General features: G+C 32.1%; 2 protein-coding genes across 3 annotated transcripts; both read right to left on the bottom strand.

The window, feature by feature from the left end:
* Positions 1–317: 317 nt before the first annotated feature.
* Positions 318–1,501, bottom strand: LOC133670479 (ethylene-responsive transcription factor ERF084-like). Its single transcript, XM_062090981.1, has one exon. It carries the CDS (start codon positions 1,475–1,477, stop codon positions 575–577), a length of 903 nt encoding a protein of 300 aa, XP_061946965.1. The 5' UTR covers positions 1,478–1,501; the 3' UTR covers positions 318–574.
* Positions 1,502–19,561: 18,060 nt separating this feature from the next.
* Positions 19,562–22,065, bottom strand: LOC133670976 (SNF1-related protein kinase regulatory subunit gamma-1-like). 2 transcript variants are annotated; one of them, XM_062091580.1, is made up of 6 exons: positions 21,900–22,065; positions 21,244–21,421; positions 20,710–21,152; positions 20,279–20,545; positions 20,029–20,201; positions 19,562–19,946 (listed from the first exon to the last, which is right to left on the bottom strand). In XM_062091580.1, exons 1-6 carry the CDS (start codon positions 21,975–21,977, stop codon positions 19,667–19,669), a joined length of 1,419 nt encoding a protein of 472 aa, XP_061947564.1. In that variant the 5' UTR covers positions 21,978–22,065; the 3' UTR covers positions 19,562–19,666. The 2 variants fall into 2 exon arrangements, with proteins under 2 accessions (XP_061947564.1, XP_061947565.1); XM_062091581.1 differs by having other exon boundaries at positions 21,244–21,601; positions 21,900–22,044.
* Between the last annotated feature and the right edge of the window lie 15 nt (positions 22,066–22,080).

Below are 22,080 nucleotides of genomic sequence, written 5' to 3'. Positions count from 1 at the left end.
GCCTGCAAATAATGATCTCTTGCGCTTTTTTATTTTTTATTTTTTAATGGAGAAATTATTCCCTGCACTTCAATGCAAGCCATGGAAATTTTTGTGGATTAATTTGTACCCAACAGTACATCTTGCACCAGTGAATCTTATAGTATAAATCCACGTCTACAAGCAAAAAATTTCAAGCTTTGCACAGTACTCCACCATGCAAGCCATTGAAAGACTCGAAGGATAAAACCATTTTTGTTAAAACCCAAAACACACACACAGAGAGACAGTGTCACAAACACAGAGAAAGAGGGGGAGGGAGAGGGAGAGGGAGAGGGAGGGGGAAGTAGTAGTAAATACTGTCAGTTTCTATATTCATCATCATCATCTTCTTGAGAGTACTCATCGGCAAAAATCATCTTCTAAGAATGTGCCTTGATTAACTAGCCAGTCATAGCTGCCATTCTTGCACATGCATTAAGATTCGCCCATTAACAAGAAACTACTAGATACAACTGTAGAAACCCAAGATGAGAAGAAAAAGCACTACCACATATAATATATAGCAAAATACCTTACTACTTACTGAACAGCACTAAACCACCATAGATGGAGGAGAACTAGCAGCACTCTTGTTGCCACCGCGATGACCATCAGACCCCATTCCCAATTTCAAGTCGAGCTCCACATTGCCACCGGCACTAGTTCCTTTCCCTTCAAAATCACTGAACAAATGTGCCACAGAAGTGACAACTGCACACTTCCTACCACCATTACCAACCATTTTGCTGCTGTGGTTATTAACGTTAGTCCTCTTCCTCGCTTCTGCGTTATTAGAGATTGAACCTGAGCATGCACTTGGTGGAGAAGAGGAAGAAGAAGATACAGGAGGCAAAACAGGAGGGATTTCAAAGTTAGTTCTTGCTTTTGCACCTCTAAGTCTTCTAGCAGCTGAGTCATATGCACGCGCTGCCTCCTCTGCGGTGTCGAATGTTCCAAGCCAGTGGCGGCACCTTCCTATCCGATCTCTTATCTCAGCTGACCACCTCCCCCATGGCCTCTTTCTCACCCCTCTGTAGGTCTTTCGTATTGGAACCCCATCACTGACACTGCTTCTCACAGCGCCACTTTCTTGCTTACTTGTTTTTGACCCGGTACGTTGAGAAATTGAAGAAAGACCCGATACTTCTGAATTCCTGGAGTCATTCGTACCAAAAAGGACTTGTTGACCAACAATAGCACCGATTCCATCAAGGACCGGTGGCGTGTCTGGTGATTTCTTGAAACTATCGGAGAGTGAAACAGAAGCCGAGATATCGGGTGAAACAGGAGGGTAACTTGTGGGGTTGTAGTGGTTAAAGGTAAAAGGTGAAGAAAATGAATTTTGGGGTTCTAACAAAGAGCCACGAAACGATGGATTTTCAGTTAGGAGCCGAAACATTTGATATGTTTCGGGCTGAGGGAAGAACGGAACGGGGAGCAATTTCTGGTGGTTCATCGTGGGGTTTAGCTGATTTGATGAAGCATAACATGTCATTTGTTAGTGTGAAAGGAACCTCCTAGGGGATTATATACACGAGGTAAAATAATTATTTATTGAAGAAATTGCATATTTAAATAAAATCGCTAATATTATTTATTTATTTAATAAATTTTTTTAAATAGACATGGCTGTCAAATTTGATGAGACAGTAACCCCTCAAATTGACATGCTTGTCTTTCCTTGGCAGCGGGGATATCCTCATTTAAATCAATTCTAATGTCAGAAATAACCCTACAGTTTGTAGAAGGTATCTACAAATTATAGGTACATTTTTTAGGAAATAAAATACCATTTATTTATTTATTTTTTAAACTCTCACAAAGTGAATGCATGGTTATTGAGCGCGGCCCCTACGGATCTGACTTAAATCCCGGCCGATTCATCTCTGCCCGTGTCAAGTGTTAAAAAAAAATGACTTTGTTTCAACCGGTCAACTCTATAAAAATCTAAATTGATTTTTTTAAAATAATATTGCTTTGGTTTTTTTCTCTCTTCATTAATCTAAATAAATCCAGATTAATTTATTTGATCTGTTTGTTGTATCAAGTCAATTTTAAATTGAGTTTAATATCTATAAATAAATACTATAATTTGATATGTTTTAAAGGTACTTTATAATTTAATATCGTTCATTCGAGCTATAACGAACAACATTATCATGACATGTATGATGTTAGATAGCGGGTACTAATATTATTTGATAGAGAGGGCCAAAACTAATATAAAAAAAATATATTTTTTAATTTACTATACATAAATTGTAAAAATAAAAGAAATTGCACGATTTAGTTTTATTCAAAGAACTTACTACAAACATATGATGATTTTTGTATAAGGTAAGAGGTTTAAAGGAATACTAAATTGAGTCAAAGCTATGAAGTTAATTTCATCTTTATAATATATTCATCACTTTAATTTTGTTAGTCTTTATACCTATCAAATATAAATATACAAAATATATAAGAAACATTAGCTAAAGCAATGCATTATTTATGTTTGATAAAACTTCGAAATAAAGTAAAAAATAATAAAGAATGATTCTTACATATTTATTTTAATTGTACTCGTCGTTCTTTCATAGAATAGAAATCATTGATTATCATATCAATTGTAAATCTTTCAACAATTTTTTTTTCGATATAGACAACCAAATAATTTGCAAGAAAATCATCCTCCATCTAATTGTGAAATCTTGTTTTAACAACTTTCATCGCAGAAAAAGCTCGCTCGGTAATTGTTGTTGAAACAGGAAGAGTCAAAATAAGTCGAATCAACCTGTCAATGACCGGATAAATTGTTGATTTTTCTATTTCTACCAATCCTTGACATAAATTAGCAATCAATGACGTATTCTTTAACTTTGGATGATTGGGTACATTAAGCTTATAATGTTGCAATTGAAATCTTAAATGAGTTTTTTTTTTAAAAAAAAAGTCTTCAGGATAGAACTTGTCAACAAGTAAGCATATATCTTTAACATTGAATAATTTATAGTTATTTTTAGGATATAAAGTTGTGCTCAACTTAAGAAGCTCGATTGTCTGCTTATTGAATCTATTATTTAGCTCTTGGAATTGTTGATCAATGATAGCTGTAAATATATCAACTTGATAGTGATGCTCAACTGTTATTGATTTTGTTTTACGACGAGATCGTTCTATACTAGAAAAACAAGCATCCATATTAAGAACTTCAATGTCTTGATGCTTACAAAATGATGTCACTTCTTCTGAAAGAGTTTCCCAACTATCATCTCTTAACTTCTGAATTAAAGTCTTTATGGTAGTCACCGAACGCATAGCATTTAAAATGTCTTGAGATTTCTGTTGCAAAACTTGACAAACCATATCAGTAATTCCCATAACATTCTTCATTATATGCAAGATAAATGCAAAATCAAATGACATTAGCAACTTAAATGAAAAGACTGCATCACCACATTGAGAATAAATAGATCCATCTAAAGCGATGTTTTCAAGAATCGAACAAGTTGCCCCATATATTTTTATCAAACTGCAAATTGATTTGAAGTGCGAGCTGCATCTGCTATCTCCAGGTCGTTGCAAACCACATACTTGATTAACTTCTTTACCCATTTCAATCTTACAAATATCAACTAAATGTTCAATTGTATCTGCTTGAAAAGCTCCTAATTCATCATTACACTTACAAGAAGCACTAACAATGTTAACAATAAAAATCAAATTCTAAAAGAAAGTGTGAACATCAGATATTTCTCTAGCTGCAGCAATAAAAGTCAATTGTAATTAATGAGCTAAGCAGTGTACATAATATGCATAAGGACAATCATTAATGAATAAAGTTTGCAATCCATTCTACTCTCCACGCATATTACTAGCACTAGCATACCCTTGGCCCTTAATATTTTGAACATCAATATTATGATAAGACAAAACAAAGAAAATCTCTTTCTTAAGAGTTGGAGCAGTTGTATCTTTGACATGAATTATATCCAAAAATTGTTCTCGTATAAATATACTTTTATCAACAAACCTAATTATAAGGGTCATTTGCTCTCTTCTAGATTCATCTTGAGTTTCATCAACAATTAAACAAAATCTTGCATCACCAATCTCATGACGAATTGAAGACTGAACATTTCTAGTAAAGACATGCAAAATTTCTTTTTGAATTTGATGTAAGGTGTATTTAGTATGTTATAGAGCATTATCCAAAACAAGAGCACTTACTTGTTCATTGTATGATGCTAAAAGTTCCAACATTTCAAGAAAATTACCTCGATTTATTGATACTGGACGTTCATCATGCCCTTTAAAAGTATATGCTTGAAATGTAAGCCAACAAACAATATTTATTGAAGCTTTAATACGCAATTGATTATTTATAATTTCTTGAGTAATTTGCCTCTTAACTACCTTTTCAATATGACATGATTGATTTTTCAAATTTTCCAAGCACCTGGTAGCAAATCTATGAGCTGAATTCGGACCTTTTTCCATATAAGTCAAATAAGCACATCGTTCCCCATTATTAACTTTCTTCCAACAATTGAATCCTTTAACAATAAATGTGTTTGATCTTGGTTTTCTAGATGACTTACCTGAAAATAGATAGCAAGGAAAACAAAATGCAATATTTTTCTTTGAATAGTCAAGCCATGGATAACTTTTGAACCAATAAGACTGAAATCGATGAGGATATTTTTCATCTGTTAGCGGATATTTAGACATCAAAGGTTGATATGGCCCCAAATTAATGTATACCCTTCAAATTTCATCTTGTTGATTAACCGAGTATTCCCAAATTTGAGGACGATTGCTTGGATCTCTAATTAAATGAGCAATATCGATTCTAGTAGGAGGCTGCTCACTAATCAATGCAGGTTCTTCGTAAACTGAAGCACATTGGGGCTGCTCAACCATAACTTCAACATTACACATTGGAGTTGGTTCACTAGATTGTGAGTTATCAATAATTTTTCTCTTTTTCTTAAAAAGAAATCAATTCTTCTTATTTTGTTCATCATTCAATCTCAAATCAAAACATCATAAATTTTTATTCAAAACATCATAAATTTTTATTGTTTTCTATTTTAAAAATAAATACAAATAACGATGTGTTGAAGCAATAATAATAACCAAAAATAAATTTTTACATGTAAACCACACTGACATATAAAAGCAAAATTAACTTATTAAAAAAAGAAATTGATATATAAAAGCAAATCTAACATAAAAAAAATGGGATTATTGGTTCCTAAATAAGAAAACTTACACTAAATCAAAGATGGGTATATGTTCTTCAAAGAACTCAATTTGGCTAGAAAGATTGTGTCTAATTGGACCTGGTGATAGTAAGGCACACATGAGAAAAAATGGATAATTTTTGTGGCTTTGCTAAAAATAAAACATAAAAAAATCCAAGCGTAATCAAAACAAACCCATAAAATATATCCAATTAATTAAAAAAAGACAGTCACTATAACAAGAATTTAAAAAATAGTAAAACTAGCAGATCTGGAAAAAAAAAGTAAATATAACATAATTATATAAAATAAACCTCATCATTTTCTTAACAAATATATAAAGAAAAGATTTTAAATTTGGGTCACTATTGACTAATTACCTGGTAGCTTTTCTTTAGCCTTCTGCGGCGCTTTATATTCTTATACTTTTGGGTTAGGGCTGCAGAGGGCTTCGAAGAAAGAAACAGAAAAATAATTAAATTGAAAAATTTATTTGCCTTTTCTTTTCCACTTCCACGTAAGTAAGTAGAGCATAAAATAGAGACTTTTAAAGTGGAGAGTTTAATAGGTAAGGAAATAATAATTTATTATTAGAAGGGCCCATCCCTTTAAAAGATTACACTATCTATGCATTTACACACTAAATAAAAAAATGTTTTGTAGGGGCCACCCCCCTTTAATTCCGTCCTTGGCGGGTAGGATTCTTGGATTAAAAAGGTTTTAAATGTGTTGGGATTAATCATAGAAATATGATTAATAGGGTTCAAGAGTCGTTAATATGGAATCTAATTATATGGTTACTACAATAAATACAATGACATGTATAACAAACATGTAGGACTTAAACTATACCAAAATTTAAATAACATACACATTTACATCACCATAATTAGTTATTGATAATAGTTACATAACAAAATAGAGTGTCTGAAATTACAATCCATAAAATTGATATTACAATATATTAGTTCATATTTTCCTATATATACATAAAGGTAATAAACTATTTATCAACCATGGTGAGTCCGTGAGGTACCTTTAAAGAAAATCGATAATATTCATTAAGTTTCAAGATAAATAGTTTGTTTGAAACTTTAAGAAAATATCCAAAATTTTCATCTAGACAATATTTAAAACCATTTCATATAATAATTCCAAATTTTTTTTTACATAAATTTATTCAGCCTAAAACAAATCTTACAATATTCATAATGTAATCTTGGTTGCCAATCAATCTAGCATTCTTATATGAAAGGCAATCATTCGATATTCCTTTATGAATACCAGTCAATTCGACAAATCCATTGTGGTATTTTCACATGGGAGCCAATGATCTGATATTCTTTTGTGAATATCAATCAATCATCTCAACTTACATGATTCTCTCTCTCTCTCTCTCTCTCTCTCTCTATAGTGTGTGTGTGCGTGTGTATTTATGGATTAACTAATTCACAAGTAAAATTTACAGGAAATTATTACAGAAAATTACTACAAAGTACAGAGTACCCACCTGTAGTCTAACTATGAGCAACTCCACCAACTCTCTCAATCACTACAACAGTCTCTCCTGCATCGATATGTTTTTCAATTAAGTATTATTATCATATAATAAAATACTCCTTATTCATCATAATATTTCTTATTATTATATTCAAGTTTTTTTTTATCAATACATTCTAATCATTAATTACACAAGAAAATCAACTTAGTTACAAATAAATTCATGATTCCTTCAACTCTTATCGATTTTACACAATTCCATACAATTTATAATTTCTCTAACATTTTACAAATTTCCTCCTTTTAGGCCCAACCAATCAATTATTCAATATTTCATCATTTCATTAATTCAACTCAATGAAAAAACATTATTCACATGATCATACACATATTTATAACAAAATTAATAGACAATATTATAAATGTGAAACCTCCCCCTTTTGTTCTTTTTATAGCCAACACCTAGGGCTTCCCTACATATCAAAATTTCTTTGTTATTTCAACATGATATCACTCTGATTACACCTTACAAGGATAATAGAAACTCAATCTATATGAAAACCATTCTTCCTCTAATTTCATTTTAAGAATCCTAATTTAATTTTGATCAATTTTGCTCAAAATCATTTAACTCTTATTCAAATTGGTATAAAGGGGTTTCAAACATCTTACCTGGTTAAAAGATTTATTTTGAAAATCAACCAGTTGAAATTTTTCAAGGCTTCTTATTTTTTCCTTTTCTTTCTTCACTTTTTCTCTAACTCAATTTTTTTTTCTCTTTAATTTTTCTTAATTTCTAGTATGAATGTGTTTTTTTTCTTTCAAAACCCTCTCTTTTCACTCTTAGACCTTTCTATCTAGTCCTTCAAGGTGAAAGGAAGGAAGAAGAATTGAAAATGTATTTTCTCTCTTCTTGGACACCATTATGTTAGAAGAGGAACAATAGTCTTTTTTTAAAATAGTTAGAGACAATTTCTGAAACTGGAGAAATACAATTTTTGCATATAAACTTATCTTTTTACCTTTTTAACTCTCTTTCCCTAATTTATTCTATTCATTTACTTATTTCATTTAATTACACCATAATTTCTATTATATTATTACTTTTAATCTATCTTGGGGTTTACAAAAGGACCAAAATTAACTAAATTAGGAGTCAAATTGAGAAAAATTAAGAGTTTGATGGTCAATGGAGGATCAAATTGGATAATCTAGAAATCAAGGATCCATTTATAAAAGGCATGTGAATAAAATGATTCCAATCAACATTTTCAGAGATGTAATTGCATAAACGAAAAAGTTTTCATGTTAATAAACGATGCATGTGCCAAAATTCAAAGTACAAAGACTATAATGGAAATTTTTGAAGCCTAAATTTAAACTCTAATTTTTAGGATTTAGGCTAGGCGACATGTCATTTGAGTTTTAATAAAAAAGAGGATGACACTTTATTTAGTCATTGTTTTTCTTTTTCAGCATAAAAGATTAATTGAGAGCCACTTTCAAGTGAATAAATGTGACGTCTTTGAACATTTTAAAAGCTCTAATTAGAACCGAACATCCAAGAAACACTTTATCTATAAGGATTAGTCATCCTCATAAAAACTTTATACCATAGTTTTCAAACCCGGCCCAGTGGTCAGCTCGGTCCAAGACCCGGGTTCCGGGTGTTGACTAGGTCACCAGGTCGTCGGGTCAATTTTTTTTTTAAAAATCAAAATGATATCATTTTAGTAAAAAATAAATAAATAAAAGTCAACAGGTTGCAATCGAGATTTTGACCGGGTCTTGTCGGGTCACCCTAGGTTTTGCCTTTTCCTATTTTTTCTTAAACTCGAATCAGTTCCAGCCCCGGGTCCCGAGTTAACTCGCCGGGCCGAGTTTAAAACTATGCTTTATGCAGTATTTATCTAAAAATTTTTTCTAACATCTTATCCTTAGTCAACCTCCCTTTCCTTGAAAAATTCAAGTTGATCAAAAGCTAATCTTCCAATTAATAAATATTATGTTATGGACCTCCAAATTGAGTGCGACTTGTTCCCGATGATAGATGTCTCAGGTCCTTTATTCGAACGTTTACATAATTTCCATGATTAATTCATCAAAGCACCCTACCCAAATAATCTTGACTGAAAAATAAAGTCACCCATAGAAGAGTAAGCTTTGAGGCTGCATTCTTTTGATAAGGTTTATTGTATAAAGAACAAAAGGAAACCATACACCGTAACTTTTTAGGAAGCTTATAAAAAACAGGGGTGAAATCTTTCATTACCACCTATATTTGGAAAGCAACCAAGAAAATGATGAGTAGTTTTGTAACTTCTTAGTTTTGTTATAGCCTATAAAAGAGTGTTTTTCTAGAGAAAAAAGGGAAAGAGAACAAGAGAGAGATTCCAAAAAAAGAAAAAGAGGAAAATAGTAAGCATAAGTGAGGAAAAAAAAAGATAGGAAAAGGAGTAGAGCAACAAAGGGTTGAGAGGGAGAAAGAAACAAGAAGAAAAAGAGTAAGAATATACTATTGGCCCTTTATGAGAGGATGTAGCTTAATGAGCACACCCCTTTCAATGCCTTTTAAATCATTACTTGAATGTTTATTGTTCATCTATTGTAATTAGTTGTTGTTTAATGGAAAATATATGTGTTTTCATGTATTTAATAATGTCATGAAGTAATATGCATGTTTTGACATGTATGTTCAAAATGGTATTGGATGCATAACTTGAATTTTGAGGACTATTATTGTAATGATATTAGTTTGTTTAAATGATAGCCAAATATGTTTTGATGTTTAGATTGGTCACTGGATTTGTTTTGATTTCATGTGTTAATAAGTGATTTACCAAAATTGTGGTCATAAGTTATTTTTGGTGAGAAGTTGAGTTTAATCAAGCTATGTTTATGATAATGTTGGTTAAAAACAAATGTTAGAATCTATATAATAGTGTTTAGAGTCGAAGAAATACACTTTTAAAGTTCGTGGTTAATTTGCTTTAACTATTGCATTGTTTTTTTTCTCGAGTTTTTTTATGGTTCAAGCAAGTCATTATGATTATGTTTGAATTAAAGTTGTCGGGTTTAGGCTTTTATTTTAGGATATTGGTCATTTTATGGGTTTTAAGTTGTTTTTGGGTTTTTTCTAAGTTTCTAGGTTAGTGTTTATAGGTTGTCATTTTGATTATCTTGCAAATTGATGTTTTTGGCTTATCTTGTGTGATTTGATCTAAACCTATACCCATACACAAGTGTTCTTTGCCCACAATTAGTCTTTTTAGCGACTGGTTTGGATCAATCGATCATTTAAATCTAATTAAAACTTTAGTTTAGGTTTAAGTTGTTTTGCTTGATTCAAGGAATATTTGACCTTTTTTATTCTCACTCGATGCGTCTTTTTGCTATAGTTTTACATGCTCTCTTTTTTGTGCCTTTAGTTTGATATGATTTGGTCTTTATTTTTAATTTGGTTTCTAGGATCATATGATGTTTTTCGTGTTTTTAAGTTATTCAACCAAAAGTCCACATTTTGATCTTCAAGAAATTTATTCTGATTATGGGTCTTGTTTTTAGGATTTGGGCCAGGTAGGGAAGCTTAGTTCATGTGACTGGGCTGAGCTTTTTTGGTAGTTTAAAGCTTTTTTTAGCAAAGCAAAAATCCACCAAAGAAAAAAATATATATTTGGGTCTTTAAGGTGGGTTTGGAAAACATGCCCAATGTTATTTTCACAACCTTTTTATTTTGGTGTTTTGCCGAACATGCCCTAGTTTAATTTTAATTGATTTTAAGATTTTTAAAGGACTATTTTATAATTAATATTCGGTCTTTTATGCTATTTTAATATTTTTTTATTTAACATCTAAGATTGTGAACTTATATGTAAAACACTTTTTCAATATTAAATAAACCATTTTTTAAAATAAAAAATAAAATTATTTGTTCAAAAACAAATAACATATTTATGTTTTAAACTTCATCGACCAAGTTTTTTTAAAGAAATCATGTTTTCTTTAATAAAAAATAAAAAAAATGTGAAAAGAAATAGAAAGCAAAAAAAACATATTACATGATTTAACATTTCCTGAAAATACCAAAAATTCAAAAAAATATAGTTTTTTATATTTTACATGCATCTTGGATTTAATAAAAAACTTATCAAGCCAAAGGAGGACTTGATCCAAATTTTAAAAATACAAAAAAAAAACCAATTTTGCTTATTGAAGTACATAATAGATGAATCTCTTTATCTCTCTCCTCTTTTTGTTTATGTTTAATATTCATGAAGTACAAACTTATACAGAAGATCAATTCCTGGTATTAAATGAGACAAAAATAAAAATATAATGAAATTTTATTTGATTTTTAATGGCTAAACTTGTCATATAAAACCACAATTCACCTTATTAAGGTGGATCCAGTTTGACCAATAGATAAAGAAATGAATAGTAAAACACAATGAGACTTAAAAAATAATTAAACAAATAAACAATACAATTTACTTTATGTAAGATGTATTAGAGATGATATTGTCTTTTCTATATACAATCAATCCATTACTTAAACTCTAAAGATCAATTGAGATTTTTAATAATCAAAATATTAGATGATAACTTCAAATTTTTTAAATCATAAAAGTAATAACAATTCCTTGTTATTTTCACACATAAAAAATCCCAATACAAAAGAACAATCATTATAACGCTGCACATTAGCTGTACAAGGAATTAGTGTTTATAATCATTATATGTTTCATGATACTATCAACATTTATTTGTTTTAAACACATTAAGTAGATTAATTAATTGTGAAAAAAATATAATTAATTCCATTGTAATGTAAGTTAATATCATATTTTCGTTAATAACATAAATTATTAGAGGCTGCATTCTGAGTCAATGTAAAAAATAGTCGGGTTCAAAACCAAAGCTGCGTATCTACTGCTAATTGTAGCTGTAAACTGGGACTGGATTGATTTGTAAAACTCAATTATAGCTGGCAATGAATTCTACCACCAGTTTTATATATATATATATATATATATATATATATATATATATATATATATATATATAAAGAAACAGAGAAAAGGATGGGGAAGAGGACAGAAGCTTCAGCAGGAACAGATCAGTAGCGTTTTGCACAAAACCTCATGATTTGATGGGGGGATTAAGGGACGTCGATGTATAATATCGAGGAAGCAAGCTAGGGTGTTTTCTTTGATAACCGTTGGATTACGTAAATCCTTTTTAGCGTCATGTTGTCGCCAAAGACTAGATTGTTTGACTGCAATTCGTGCTTACCTTCAGAGACAGTAATGGTGAGTTTGTCAGCGTGGTCAAATTGTTTTTTTTTTTAATTTTAATTTAATTTAATTTATATATTTTTAGATTGTTTTATATGTTGATATTAAAAATAAATTTTAAAAAAATAAAATAAATTAAAAAAATAAGATTCTATAATACATATAAGATTTGACACTATGTTCACAAACAAATACCGTTTTTTATATAAATTTCCAATTACTAACACAAAGTCCACCAAAGTAGCTAAGCAGAGCTTGTTGAAAACCAGGAATAAAGTGGGATTTGTGTACGATTCAGTCTTGGAAATTTACGTTCGAGTGAGAGTCGTTGGCGTATGATGACATACAAATGGTCTTTCATCATGTCAATCACTTCTGGGTAGATCACATAAGAGGTTTTGAATTATTATTTTTTTTTTGAATTTTTGTTACTGACTATAAAAAATTTATATTATTTTTATACAAATATCATTGGTTATTTTATGAATATATTTTGAAGAAAAATATACAAGATAAAACCACATTTAATCATGTTTAAAATATAAGAATATCTCCATCCAAGCTATAATCTTTTTATTCTCTCATTATAATATATCCCTTTATAAAATAACAGCTACCAATGATTTTTAAAATAGTATAAAATAGTTTTAAGAGCATAAACGTGAATTATCGAACATTATCCATACTAGTTTTATGCCGTTAGCTCATGCAATACAACAAAATAGATTGTTTTCTTGAAGTTTCTGTAGTAAAAACTTTAAAAGAGGTTTGCTAGGGAAATGCCTGATAGACGAGGACCCAAATTCTTTTGGTTGGGGATCTAATTGCAAAGTAGATGATAATTGGAGGATAAATATGTCCTTTGCTCTAAACTGTTTCATTTAATTACTATTAAAAATTAGTAAAACATAATGTTAAGAGCGCAGGGTGGTTGTGCATTGCATGTGTCTCGAATCCGACGAATGCTTGACAAATATGTTAATGTCATTAAATTCCTAGAAGTGCCGAGAAAATACATGTTACAAATTGGCTTTTAATCCAAGGGGATGGGAAAGTGAAGAATCAAGATTTTATATATATATATATATATATATATATATATATATATATATATATATATATAATGATGGATAAAAAAAAATACATGGATATAATTTTTCTGAATTATCAGGTGTGTTGGACTGACACGTGCCAGCACCGAACACATCCTAGTAGAGATGTGCTGGGTTTGGCCAACGCCTAACCTAAACCTTGTTATGTCTAGTGCTAGCTAGACCCAATAGATAATTGGGTATGACCAACTCTAGACCCAAATCTTACTGGGTTTGACAATCATTCCTAGCTTAGTAGCTGCTGCTGCTAGATTTAACAACTTGGCTTCAAGTTGCCAGACTAATGATTGAGATGGGCTTGGCGCACGAATTCCAAGGATATCTAACCATTTTTATCATTGCACCTTAGGCATGGCCAGATTCGTTACACTCATGGATTCAAACATAATGCCTGAATCTAATTTCATCAATTTTATAAATTTTTATATAAAATTATAGATTAATTATTTCTCAACAAATAGGCTTAATTAAACAAGTCTATGCTCCACCAACATCATTAGGTGTATTAAAGTCTTTCATGACCTGTTATGTCTTTATCTTTTAATTAGATAAAATAAATGGAATACAACTTACAATACAACTTAAAATATTACAAAAATAAAATTATACACCAACTCTTCCTCTTAACAAAAGAACAAGACTCATAAACTATAACTATGAATCCTTCGAAACAAAGGTTCACAATTTTCATTCTTTACTACATACATATTTAAGATCATCTATCTTTATATTATTATTGTATTTTCTCTTTCTAAAAAGATATTTATTTAAGCATATGAGAATCTCCACATCCACCAAAAAGGATTTTTTACAGGTACTAGTCACAAGCCACATTGACCTACTAAATACCAAGTACAAGCTATCAATTACCTTGGCTATAAAAAATAGATAAAATTGTTAGAACCAATTGATTGACCAATTATTTAACCTGAAAGCCCTATTCCTAAATATCTTAAATTTTTGAGACCTGGTCCGAAAATAAATGGTAAAATTAATTTTAATCAATATTGCATCAAATCAGAAAGAAAAAAAACTAAGATATTCTCCATTCATGAAAAGGTATACAATAAAAAGAAAATGAATACTTTTTTTAATTATATTTCTTAGATTAAAGGCCAATATGTATAACAAGTTTGGTGATTATAACGTTTTATTGGCTTTTATGACACAAAATACCTGCTTGTCTCTAAGTGATGGAGACACTAGTGTATTTCATGTACACTAGTTATATGCTCCACATCATGAGGATATTATAATTTTAGTTATTTGATTATTAAATTGTTTAGTAGTTTAATTATATTATCATAAAAAAAATTTATGTGTTATTATAATTTTTATAATTATGTGTATCTGACAAATCTTTTACCCAAAAAAATGTTTAACCTAAATTTTGTATAATTTCATAGCGTTTCATTTTTTTTCCAACCTGATATCAGTTTTTATATATTTTTACTAATTAAAACAGAATTTAAAGAATTTATATCTTGAAACTAGTTAATAATATTTTTAAAAAATATATAACACATTTTGTTTTTTCAATATATATGGGATTTTTTTATTATTCTTGATTTGTAAAGAAATACTATTGTATTATTTGATTTTAAAATTTTATTAAGAAAATGGTTAAATTAAAAATAATATGAAATCCAATAATATATAAGAGAAATCTTGTTCTATTATAAACTTTTGAACATAAGAAAGATCTTGATATGAGTTGATCTAGCATAAGAAATTGATTTCTTGATTTTTTTTCCTTTACATCTTACTAGAAAATGAAGTATGGATCTTAAATTAAAGCATGATCTTTCTATTTTTTAAGAAAAAAAGTTTACAATAAACCTATGTAAAAAAATCATGATTCAAAGTATTTACGTGAAAATCTTTTTTCAACTTGGAATAAATATTTTGATTTTTCTATTTTTATCTACATAAATGGCAAGATAAACTTTTATGATGCCCTAAAAAATTCAAGAAGCTCAAGAACAAGGCTTATATGTTGAATAATTGATTAATCACTTATTTCTAACAATCTGATCCATTTTTCCTGATCTATATGGCTGGTAGCATGACATGGGAAATCAAAGTAGCTGATAGCTAGTGTGTGGTAAATGTGGTAAACTAATATGGTTGATAAGTCAAGGTGGCTGATTCTTGGTAAACTGAAGTGATTGATTCATTGTACTTACAAAAGATCTCCTATGACGGATATGAGATTTTCATATGTTTAAGTAAGTATATTTGTAGTAAGAGAGAGAGAGAGAGAGAAAAAGAGTGCAGTAATATTTTAGAGAGAGATGCTTTGAAAATATATATGCAATAGAGAATGAAGATTGTAAGCTCTTTATCTTGGTAGTTTAGGGGGTATTTATAACCTTTGAACCTTGCCTTTTTATGAAATAAAAGGGCTAGAGAGTCATTTCACCATATTAAATTAATCTTAACTCATGAACAATATTTCACTTAGCCTACCCAAGACACCACAACCACACATGTCTTCCATTAAAATTATCCAGCTAAGAGATGGAGATATGATAGGCCATAAAAGACTTTTGTATATCTAGGGGTGTAAATAGAGTAGGATCTAAACTAAAATGGCTTGGGTTAGTGAAAAAATACACTTGACACAAGAGGTGAAGGTGGCACACGACATGAGGAGCATCAAACGCGGAGCATCGACTCAGTAAAATAAAAAAAAGGTTATGTGTTGGGCCTAAGCTATAAGTCCAAGTCCAAACAATACCTGAGTTTGGGTTTAATAGAGCATCGGGCCAAAGATGGGTAGGGCTGGTGGTGCACGAGGCAAGGCCTATGGAAGGTTGTGCTTGGTAGGGTGTCATGCCCATGAGGGTCATGCTAATAAAGTGTCATGCCTGTGATATTTGGGTCTGGTAGGGGTGTAGGGCCCACGAGAATTGAGCCTGGTATGGGTGTCGAGCCAATTGTGTTTGAGTCTAGTTAATGTGTTAATAAGGTATTTGTCTCATAATGCTTAGGTCTGGTTAGGGTGCTTGGCCCATGAGGATTAGGCCTGGTAAGGTGGCAGATCCATGATGTTTTGACTTAGTAAGGTAGTAGACTAATGAGGATTATGTTTGATAAGGTGTCAAACACATGGTGTTTAGGTTTGGTAGGGTGTCAAACCCATGAGTATTAAGACTGGTTAAGGTAGCAGGTTCATGTTGAACATTTGATCTGGTAGGGTGCCATGCCAATATGATATTGCGAGATCTAATTTGATAAATCCTAGTCTGTCAAACCTGAAATACATGTTTAATTTCTTTTAGTAGATGTCAAATTTTATTAGTTAAAACTTAAATATATTAACACATAAGCAATCCATATATCAATAATCATAACACCATTTTGAATTGCATCATTCTTTAGAATCTTATATAAGAAAACGAAGGAGGATTAAAAACTAAACATTTAAAATTAAAAAAAAATAGATCAGATGCCCATTTTTTATACATTCAAGGAAAATGTTATAGTTTTACTATATTGAACATATATCTTACATTTTCATGCTACACATGTTCAAGGTCTGTTAGATGGAAGGTCTTGATTACTGATTTTAATTATTAATGTTAGGGATTCAATGATCTCTTCTTCTTCTTCTTCTTCTTTCCAAGGACCCCATCTGTGACCAAGGCCAAGTTTATGCTTGTCCCAAAAAATATCAAATCTGGGCACTAGTTTGGACACGAGCTTGTAGAATGAACAGATTAAACTTTACTCTCAAGTTATTGCTAACATGATGTATAATATTGATAAAATCCAAACCAATGCTAGTTAATATTTTACTCTTAAAATAAGTAGACGGTTAGAATATATTTTTTTTAAATTGATAATTAATTTTTCTTTACAAAGAAATCCAATCTATTGGCTTCAAAATTCTTATATAGTTCAAATTTCACAAATATAATACATACATTACCTCTTAACTTTCTTAAAAAAAAAAAAAAACTAATCCGATCTGAATGAATACAATGTCATGCATGTACCCAAGCGAACATGTAAATATTGATTTATATTCATAAACAAGGAGTTCATGATTTTTCGGTACTCTCATATTCATGCATATATAAAGCTAGACACAAAATGAGTCGGAACGGCCGCAAACACAACATCGGATGAATACAGAAAATAATGAGTGGTCCAAATCAAATAGATCTGTCCAAATCTTGAAGTCAATCTTCTATTCTTGTGCTTTGCTTACTACTCCCACGCAAAAACCCTCAAGCAGAACCCCCTCTTGCACACAATCACGAGTATATATATATTGCTGCATTGACTGGTATTGCTTGGCTTTATATAGGGCATATTTCAATGTGCTAGAGGAAATTAATTAATATCACCTCCTCCTTGCATGTTACCATGACATTTGAAGAAACATTCACTAGGAACAAAAAAGAATGTCGGTCTAGATGACTCAAAGCAGACTGCATGAGAGATAGATAGAAAGAGAGGGATTGTGCTCCCAAGAATGCTTAGTGAAGCACGCGAATGTTCGTGTTTTTAACTCTCGGGACTCGCATTTTCCACTTTGCAAGGAGTGAAATTGACCATTTACCTTGGCGTTTTGAGAGGGCAGGGAAGAGAGAGTTGAGTGTGACAAAATCCCAAGAAGAAACCAGACAAAGAAGGTGTGCCATGATGATATCTTTATGATTTTTGTACTTTGATCGATGGTGTTTATATTCGAGTAAGTGATCTCTATTTAAATTGCTAGTTTCATGACTTGTCGAAAAGTGTAATGTGCATAAACACCACTGCATATTTTTATACGTGTTTCTCTTTCGAGTCAATTGATGGAGCCTCTCTTGAATATACTTCCATGGTTTTGCTCCCTCTGCGCAAGGTTAGTATTGAAGGAAAGATGAAAGCTGGTGAATAGCACCAAGTGCTGTCGTTGTAAAGATGAATTTGACTTGAAGGTGTTACCTTAATTAATATGATATTATGTTTGTTTTCGGAAATTCAAAATATAATTTAAGACGGAGTTCCACTGATCTTACATAAAATTGGAGAAAGTAAGGCGTGGAGAAGATTAATATGTTACTGACGAAAGGCTTGCTTCTTCTTTTTTCTTTTCTTTTTTGTGTTAGAAAAGAGAGTTTGTGTTCTAAGATTTACAAGAGGTAGAACGCTAAAATGAATTGAGCTAGATAAAGAAGCCGTGATAGGTGGTCAGCTACAGGCAAATATTCATATTTTAAATAGATATATAAAATATTATTTTAATATATTTTTAAATAAAAATTATTTTAAAAAATAACCACTTAAACTTCCAAACGCGCCGATTATAATTTTAATGTTTGGTCTCCACGCAGTTCTGGCCTTATCTACCTCCATCCCATTCCTGAAGCAGTTGGGTTTCGGGTCGGATACTTAAAAAAGTCTTGATGTGTTTTAGCTTTAGGCCACGTCAGGTTGGAATTGTTAATAGCCTTTTTTTCCCCTGTATTGTGCAGCATGGACCCACATAGCTGACGTGGCTGATGATGTGTACACTGCTGATAGTATGGCAACGTTGCTGATGACTGGACCGGTTTTGTGCATACGGAAGTGGTGCTTACGTGTTTGGTGATGAGATCTGAGTTTCGGGTTGACCCGGCTAATATCGTGGGTTGACTGGTAAAGAAGGCGATCTAGACTCTAGAGTATGTAGCGTGTGTAGAGACCAAGTCAGAGACGTTGAGGACTATTTTGATCTCTTTTTTGACATATTTTTCACTATTGTGTTTGTATTGACGTGTTCTTCGTATATTCAAAACATATTTTTGAACGTTTTGAATTATGAACAAAGATTAAACACGCATTTTTTCCTAACAATGCTATAATGCCACGCTTTTTCTAGTTTAATATTTTTTTTACGAGAAGAACAAAACCGTCGTTAAGTGTCCAATGAACAAAGTTTTTACAAGGAGTATTAGTTTTTGTTAATAAGATCGCCTATGGCTTATTCATCTTTGCCGACACACTGGTAAATGGACATATTTTCTACTGGTTTTGTGCTACCATATCTCTGAAGGATGTTTTTCTAACGTTATAAAGAAGTACAAGTAGAAAACAAGAAGTCTCCCAAGGTTATTGTGTTCTGTCATATTCCTTCGCCATCTGCACATAAATTTCTGTAATTTTCAGAAATTTAAATTTTCTGCAACCTTTTTTGCCTACGTTTTTGTTAGTTAATGTAGGGGTTGTGTTTTGTGCTCTCTTTTTCCTCTATAGTAGTTGATATTCTCAGGGTAGCTTTAACGTACGGAGTTTTCCACCTTTATTCTGTCCAATAAAATCATAGGACTTGGAAAGAATCAGAGATAATAAAAGATTAGGAAAATCTGCTTGATGTGGTTCAATTAGAGCTGCATAAAACATGAACTCCAATTATGATCATACTAATCGATGAAAAAACCTTGCCCTCACCATTTTCTTGTCTAAAAACAGGTCTGGTTTATTACATTTTGGATAATTTCATCTCCTGAAGTTGTAAATGTTTTTGGCAGAATCATCACTCATCCAGCATTTCTTTTGTTGAAAAAGAAAAGTAGCTATCGAAATGGTTCGGGGGCTCGTACACGAAACAAGAGATCACATCTCTGAGCGTAATCACGCCCACAACTTCTTCAGATTGGTTAACCACATGAATCCTGTGACCCGACCTGGAAGAAAGAGCATGGATCAAGCTACCAAGAGTTGCATCAGGCTTGCAGGTAATTGGTGGGATGACGCTTCCTGTTCCTTTGGTTGTTGAGACGATGATGTTCATGAAATCCATAACGGTATGCTGCCTGAAAAGAGAGAAAAATTGGAAGAAGTGAACTTGGATAAAGCAGACTTCACCAGTAACATGCTTAATATCCTCTACACTACCTGAAATTGGAGAAAAGCTCAGGCTTGAGCAGCAAGTGTCTGATGTCCCGTATGCTGAGATTTCCAATAATCTTCTTATTTGGTCCCTCTACTACAGGAAGACCACCAATTTTGTTATCTTTCATTTTCTTGAAAGCTTCCAAGATCAGTTCACCACTCTGGACACTAACAACCTGGCCAGGAAGCAGAATATCAAAGAAGTCCAAATTGAGAAGTCAGCCACGAGAAAACTAATCAGGAGAACATGTACCTCGTTAGCAGACACAAAAGGAAGGCCTACATTTGAAATAGGTTGTGCAGCAATGCAATCAAACCAGTCTCTTCCCTTGCATCCCTCCAGACCTTGAACAATTGCAGATTGAGTTATGAAGTTCTGAATATCAGGTTTCCCTGGCTCGATCACAGGTACATTTCGCAGCCGATATTTTGAAAGTAGAAGTAAGATGCTCAACATTGAACTGTTTGTTGTGACTGGAAGAAAAGGAGACCAGCGGTATGACTTAATAATCGATCCCACCTTTAGCCAACCAGAAAAAATAAAACATAAAATACAGTTAGCCTTTCCCAGATGGCTAGAAAAAGACTGGAGCTTCTTTCTATTCCCTGTCAAGGTAGTCCTCAAAATGTATATGTAAGTTATGAAAAGGTATCTTGAACACAGCATTCTGAAATTGAACTTACAGTGGTTGACTTGAAGGGTTCTTCTTGAAGAAGAACTTTGTAGAAATCCTGCCCCAAGTTGTCAGCAGCTGTCGAGGCGTCTTTTCCAGCTCCTTTTTCTGCAGCAACACCACCAACTACAGCAGCACCTACTGCAGCAGCAGTTAGCCCAGCAACCGCAACAGGACCTGTTAAACCCAATGCTACTGCTCCAAGAGCACCGACAGCTCCAGTACCTATGCCAGCAGCTGCTGCAGAAGTGGCTGCTAAAGCAACAGCCGCGAGCTCAGCACTCTCTAATACCCAGAGGACGATTGCTGAGTAATCTATGATTCCTAGGTACCTATCTCTCCAATCCAAACTGTCTCCAGCATCTACTTTTTTTACAGGAGCAGCCATAATGTTGCATTCAGATAAAATTCTAACAGCATCAGCAACCGACGAATCCGCTAAAATTTCAATGACTGCAAAGATTGAGTTGTGAAACACCTTTTAATTAATTAAGAAATATTGTTTGTCAGACTAACTGTAAAGGCAAGAAAATTTTGCAATCACCTTTGCCACCTGGAACTGGTGGGAATGATGAAGCTGGAATCTCTGCAAATGCAGCAGTTAAGGTCTCCTGTAATGAAAATGGCAACTTCTTTCTGGACTGTATGTTCTCAAAATATGAATCACAGATTGAAAGTTCTGAACTTTTTGTAACCTGTTGTTTTCCTGCCATATCCACACCCTGCGCATAGAACAACTTGGGCAATGAAAGGGATGGTAGGCCTAATAGGTGGTTTAAGTTCCTAGCCCATAAGAAATCATGGGTTAAAACAATTCAATCACCCCATTGAACATTGCACCCACTGAATTGTCTTCACAAAACTGAAGACCCAGATCTCATAACCTTTAATCTGCTTGGATTCTGACATATTACAACAATTTTCCAATGTTATACCTGAAAAGGCTACAATTTTGTTTCCTCCTATAATTAAGTTGGACAATTTAGTAGAAAAGATGTCAAGACTTATTCAGTCATAAATGCTCAGCATGGAAATTAAGCTCTCCTCGTTTAGATTCAGAAACAAAAACCAAAAACAAAAACCTAGTATCATATCATTAAAAGAAAAGGATCATTCAGTGGTCGATGCAACCATGATCATAAAAAATATATATACTAAAGATGGATCTTGTATAAAAAGATCAATTCCACAGAAACATACCTGCAAGCTTTTAAAAAAATTCTGTGTTAAGAAGTTGGATTGGGGTCCATTCTTTGGCAAAAGCTTATGCCTATCCATTCCTCAATTCACTGATTGTACGTGGCACTGCCATGTGTTGGCATTACGAAGCTGGAAGAGTTAGAGCTGAGCACGTGTAATTTGTTTTTTGCTTAAACACCTT

The sequence above is a fragment of the Populus nigra genome, chromosome 13 (assembly GCF_951802175.1).
Source record: "Populus nigra chromosome 13, ddPopNigr1.1, whole genome shotgun sequence".
NCBI lineage: Eukaryota > Viridiplantae > Streptophyta > Magnoliopsida > Malpighiales > Salicaceae > Populus > Populus nigra.
This window is presented reverse-complemented; position numbering and strand designations above follow the sequence as displayed.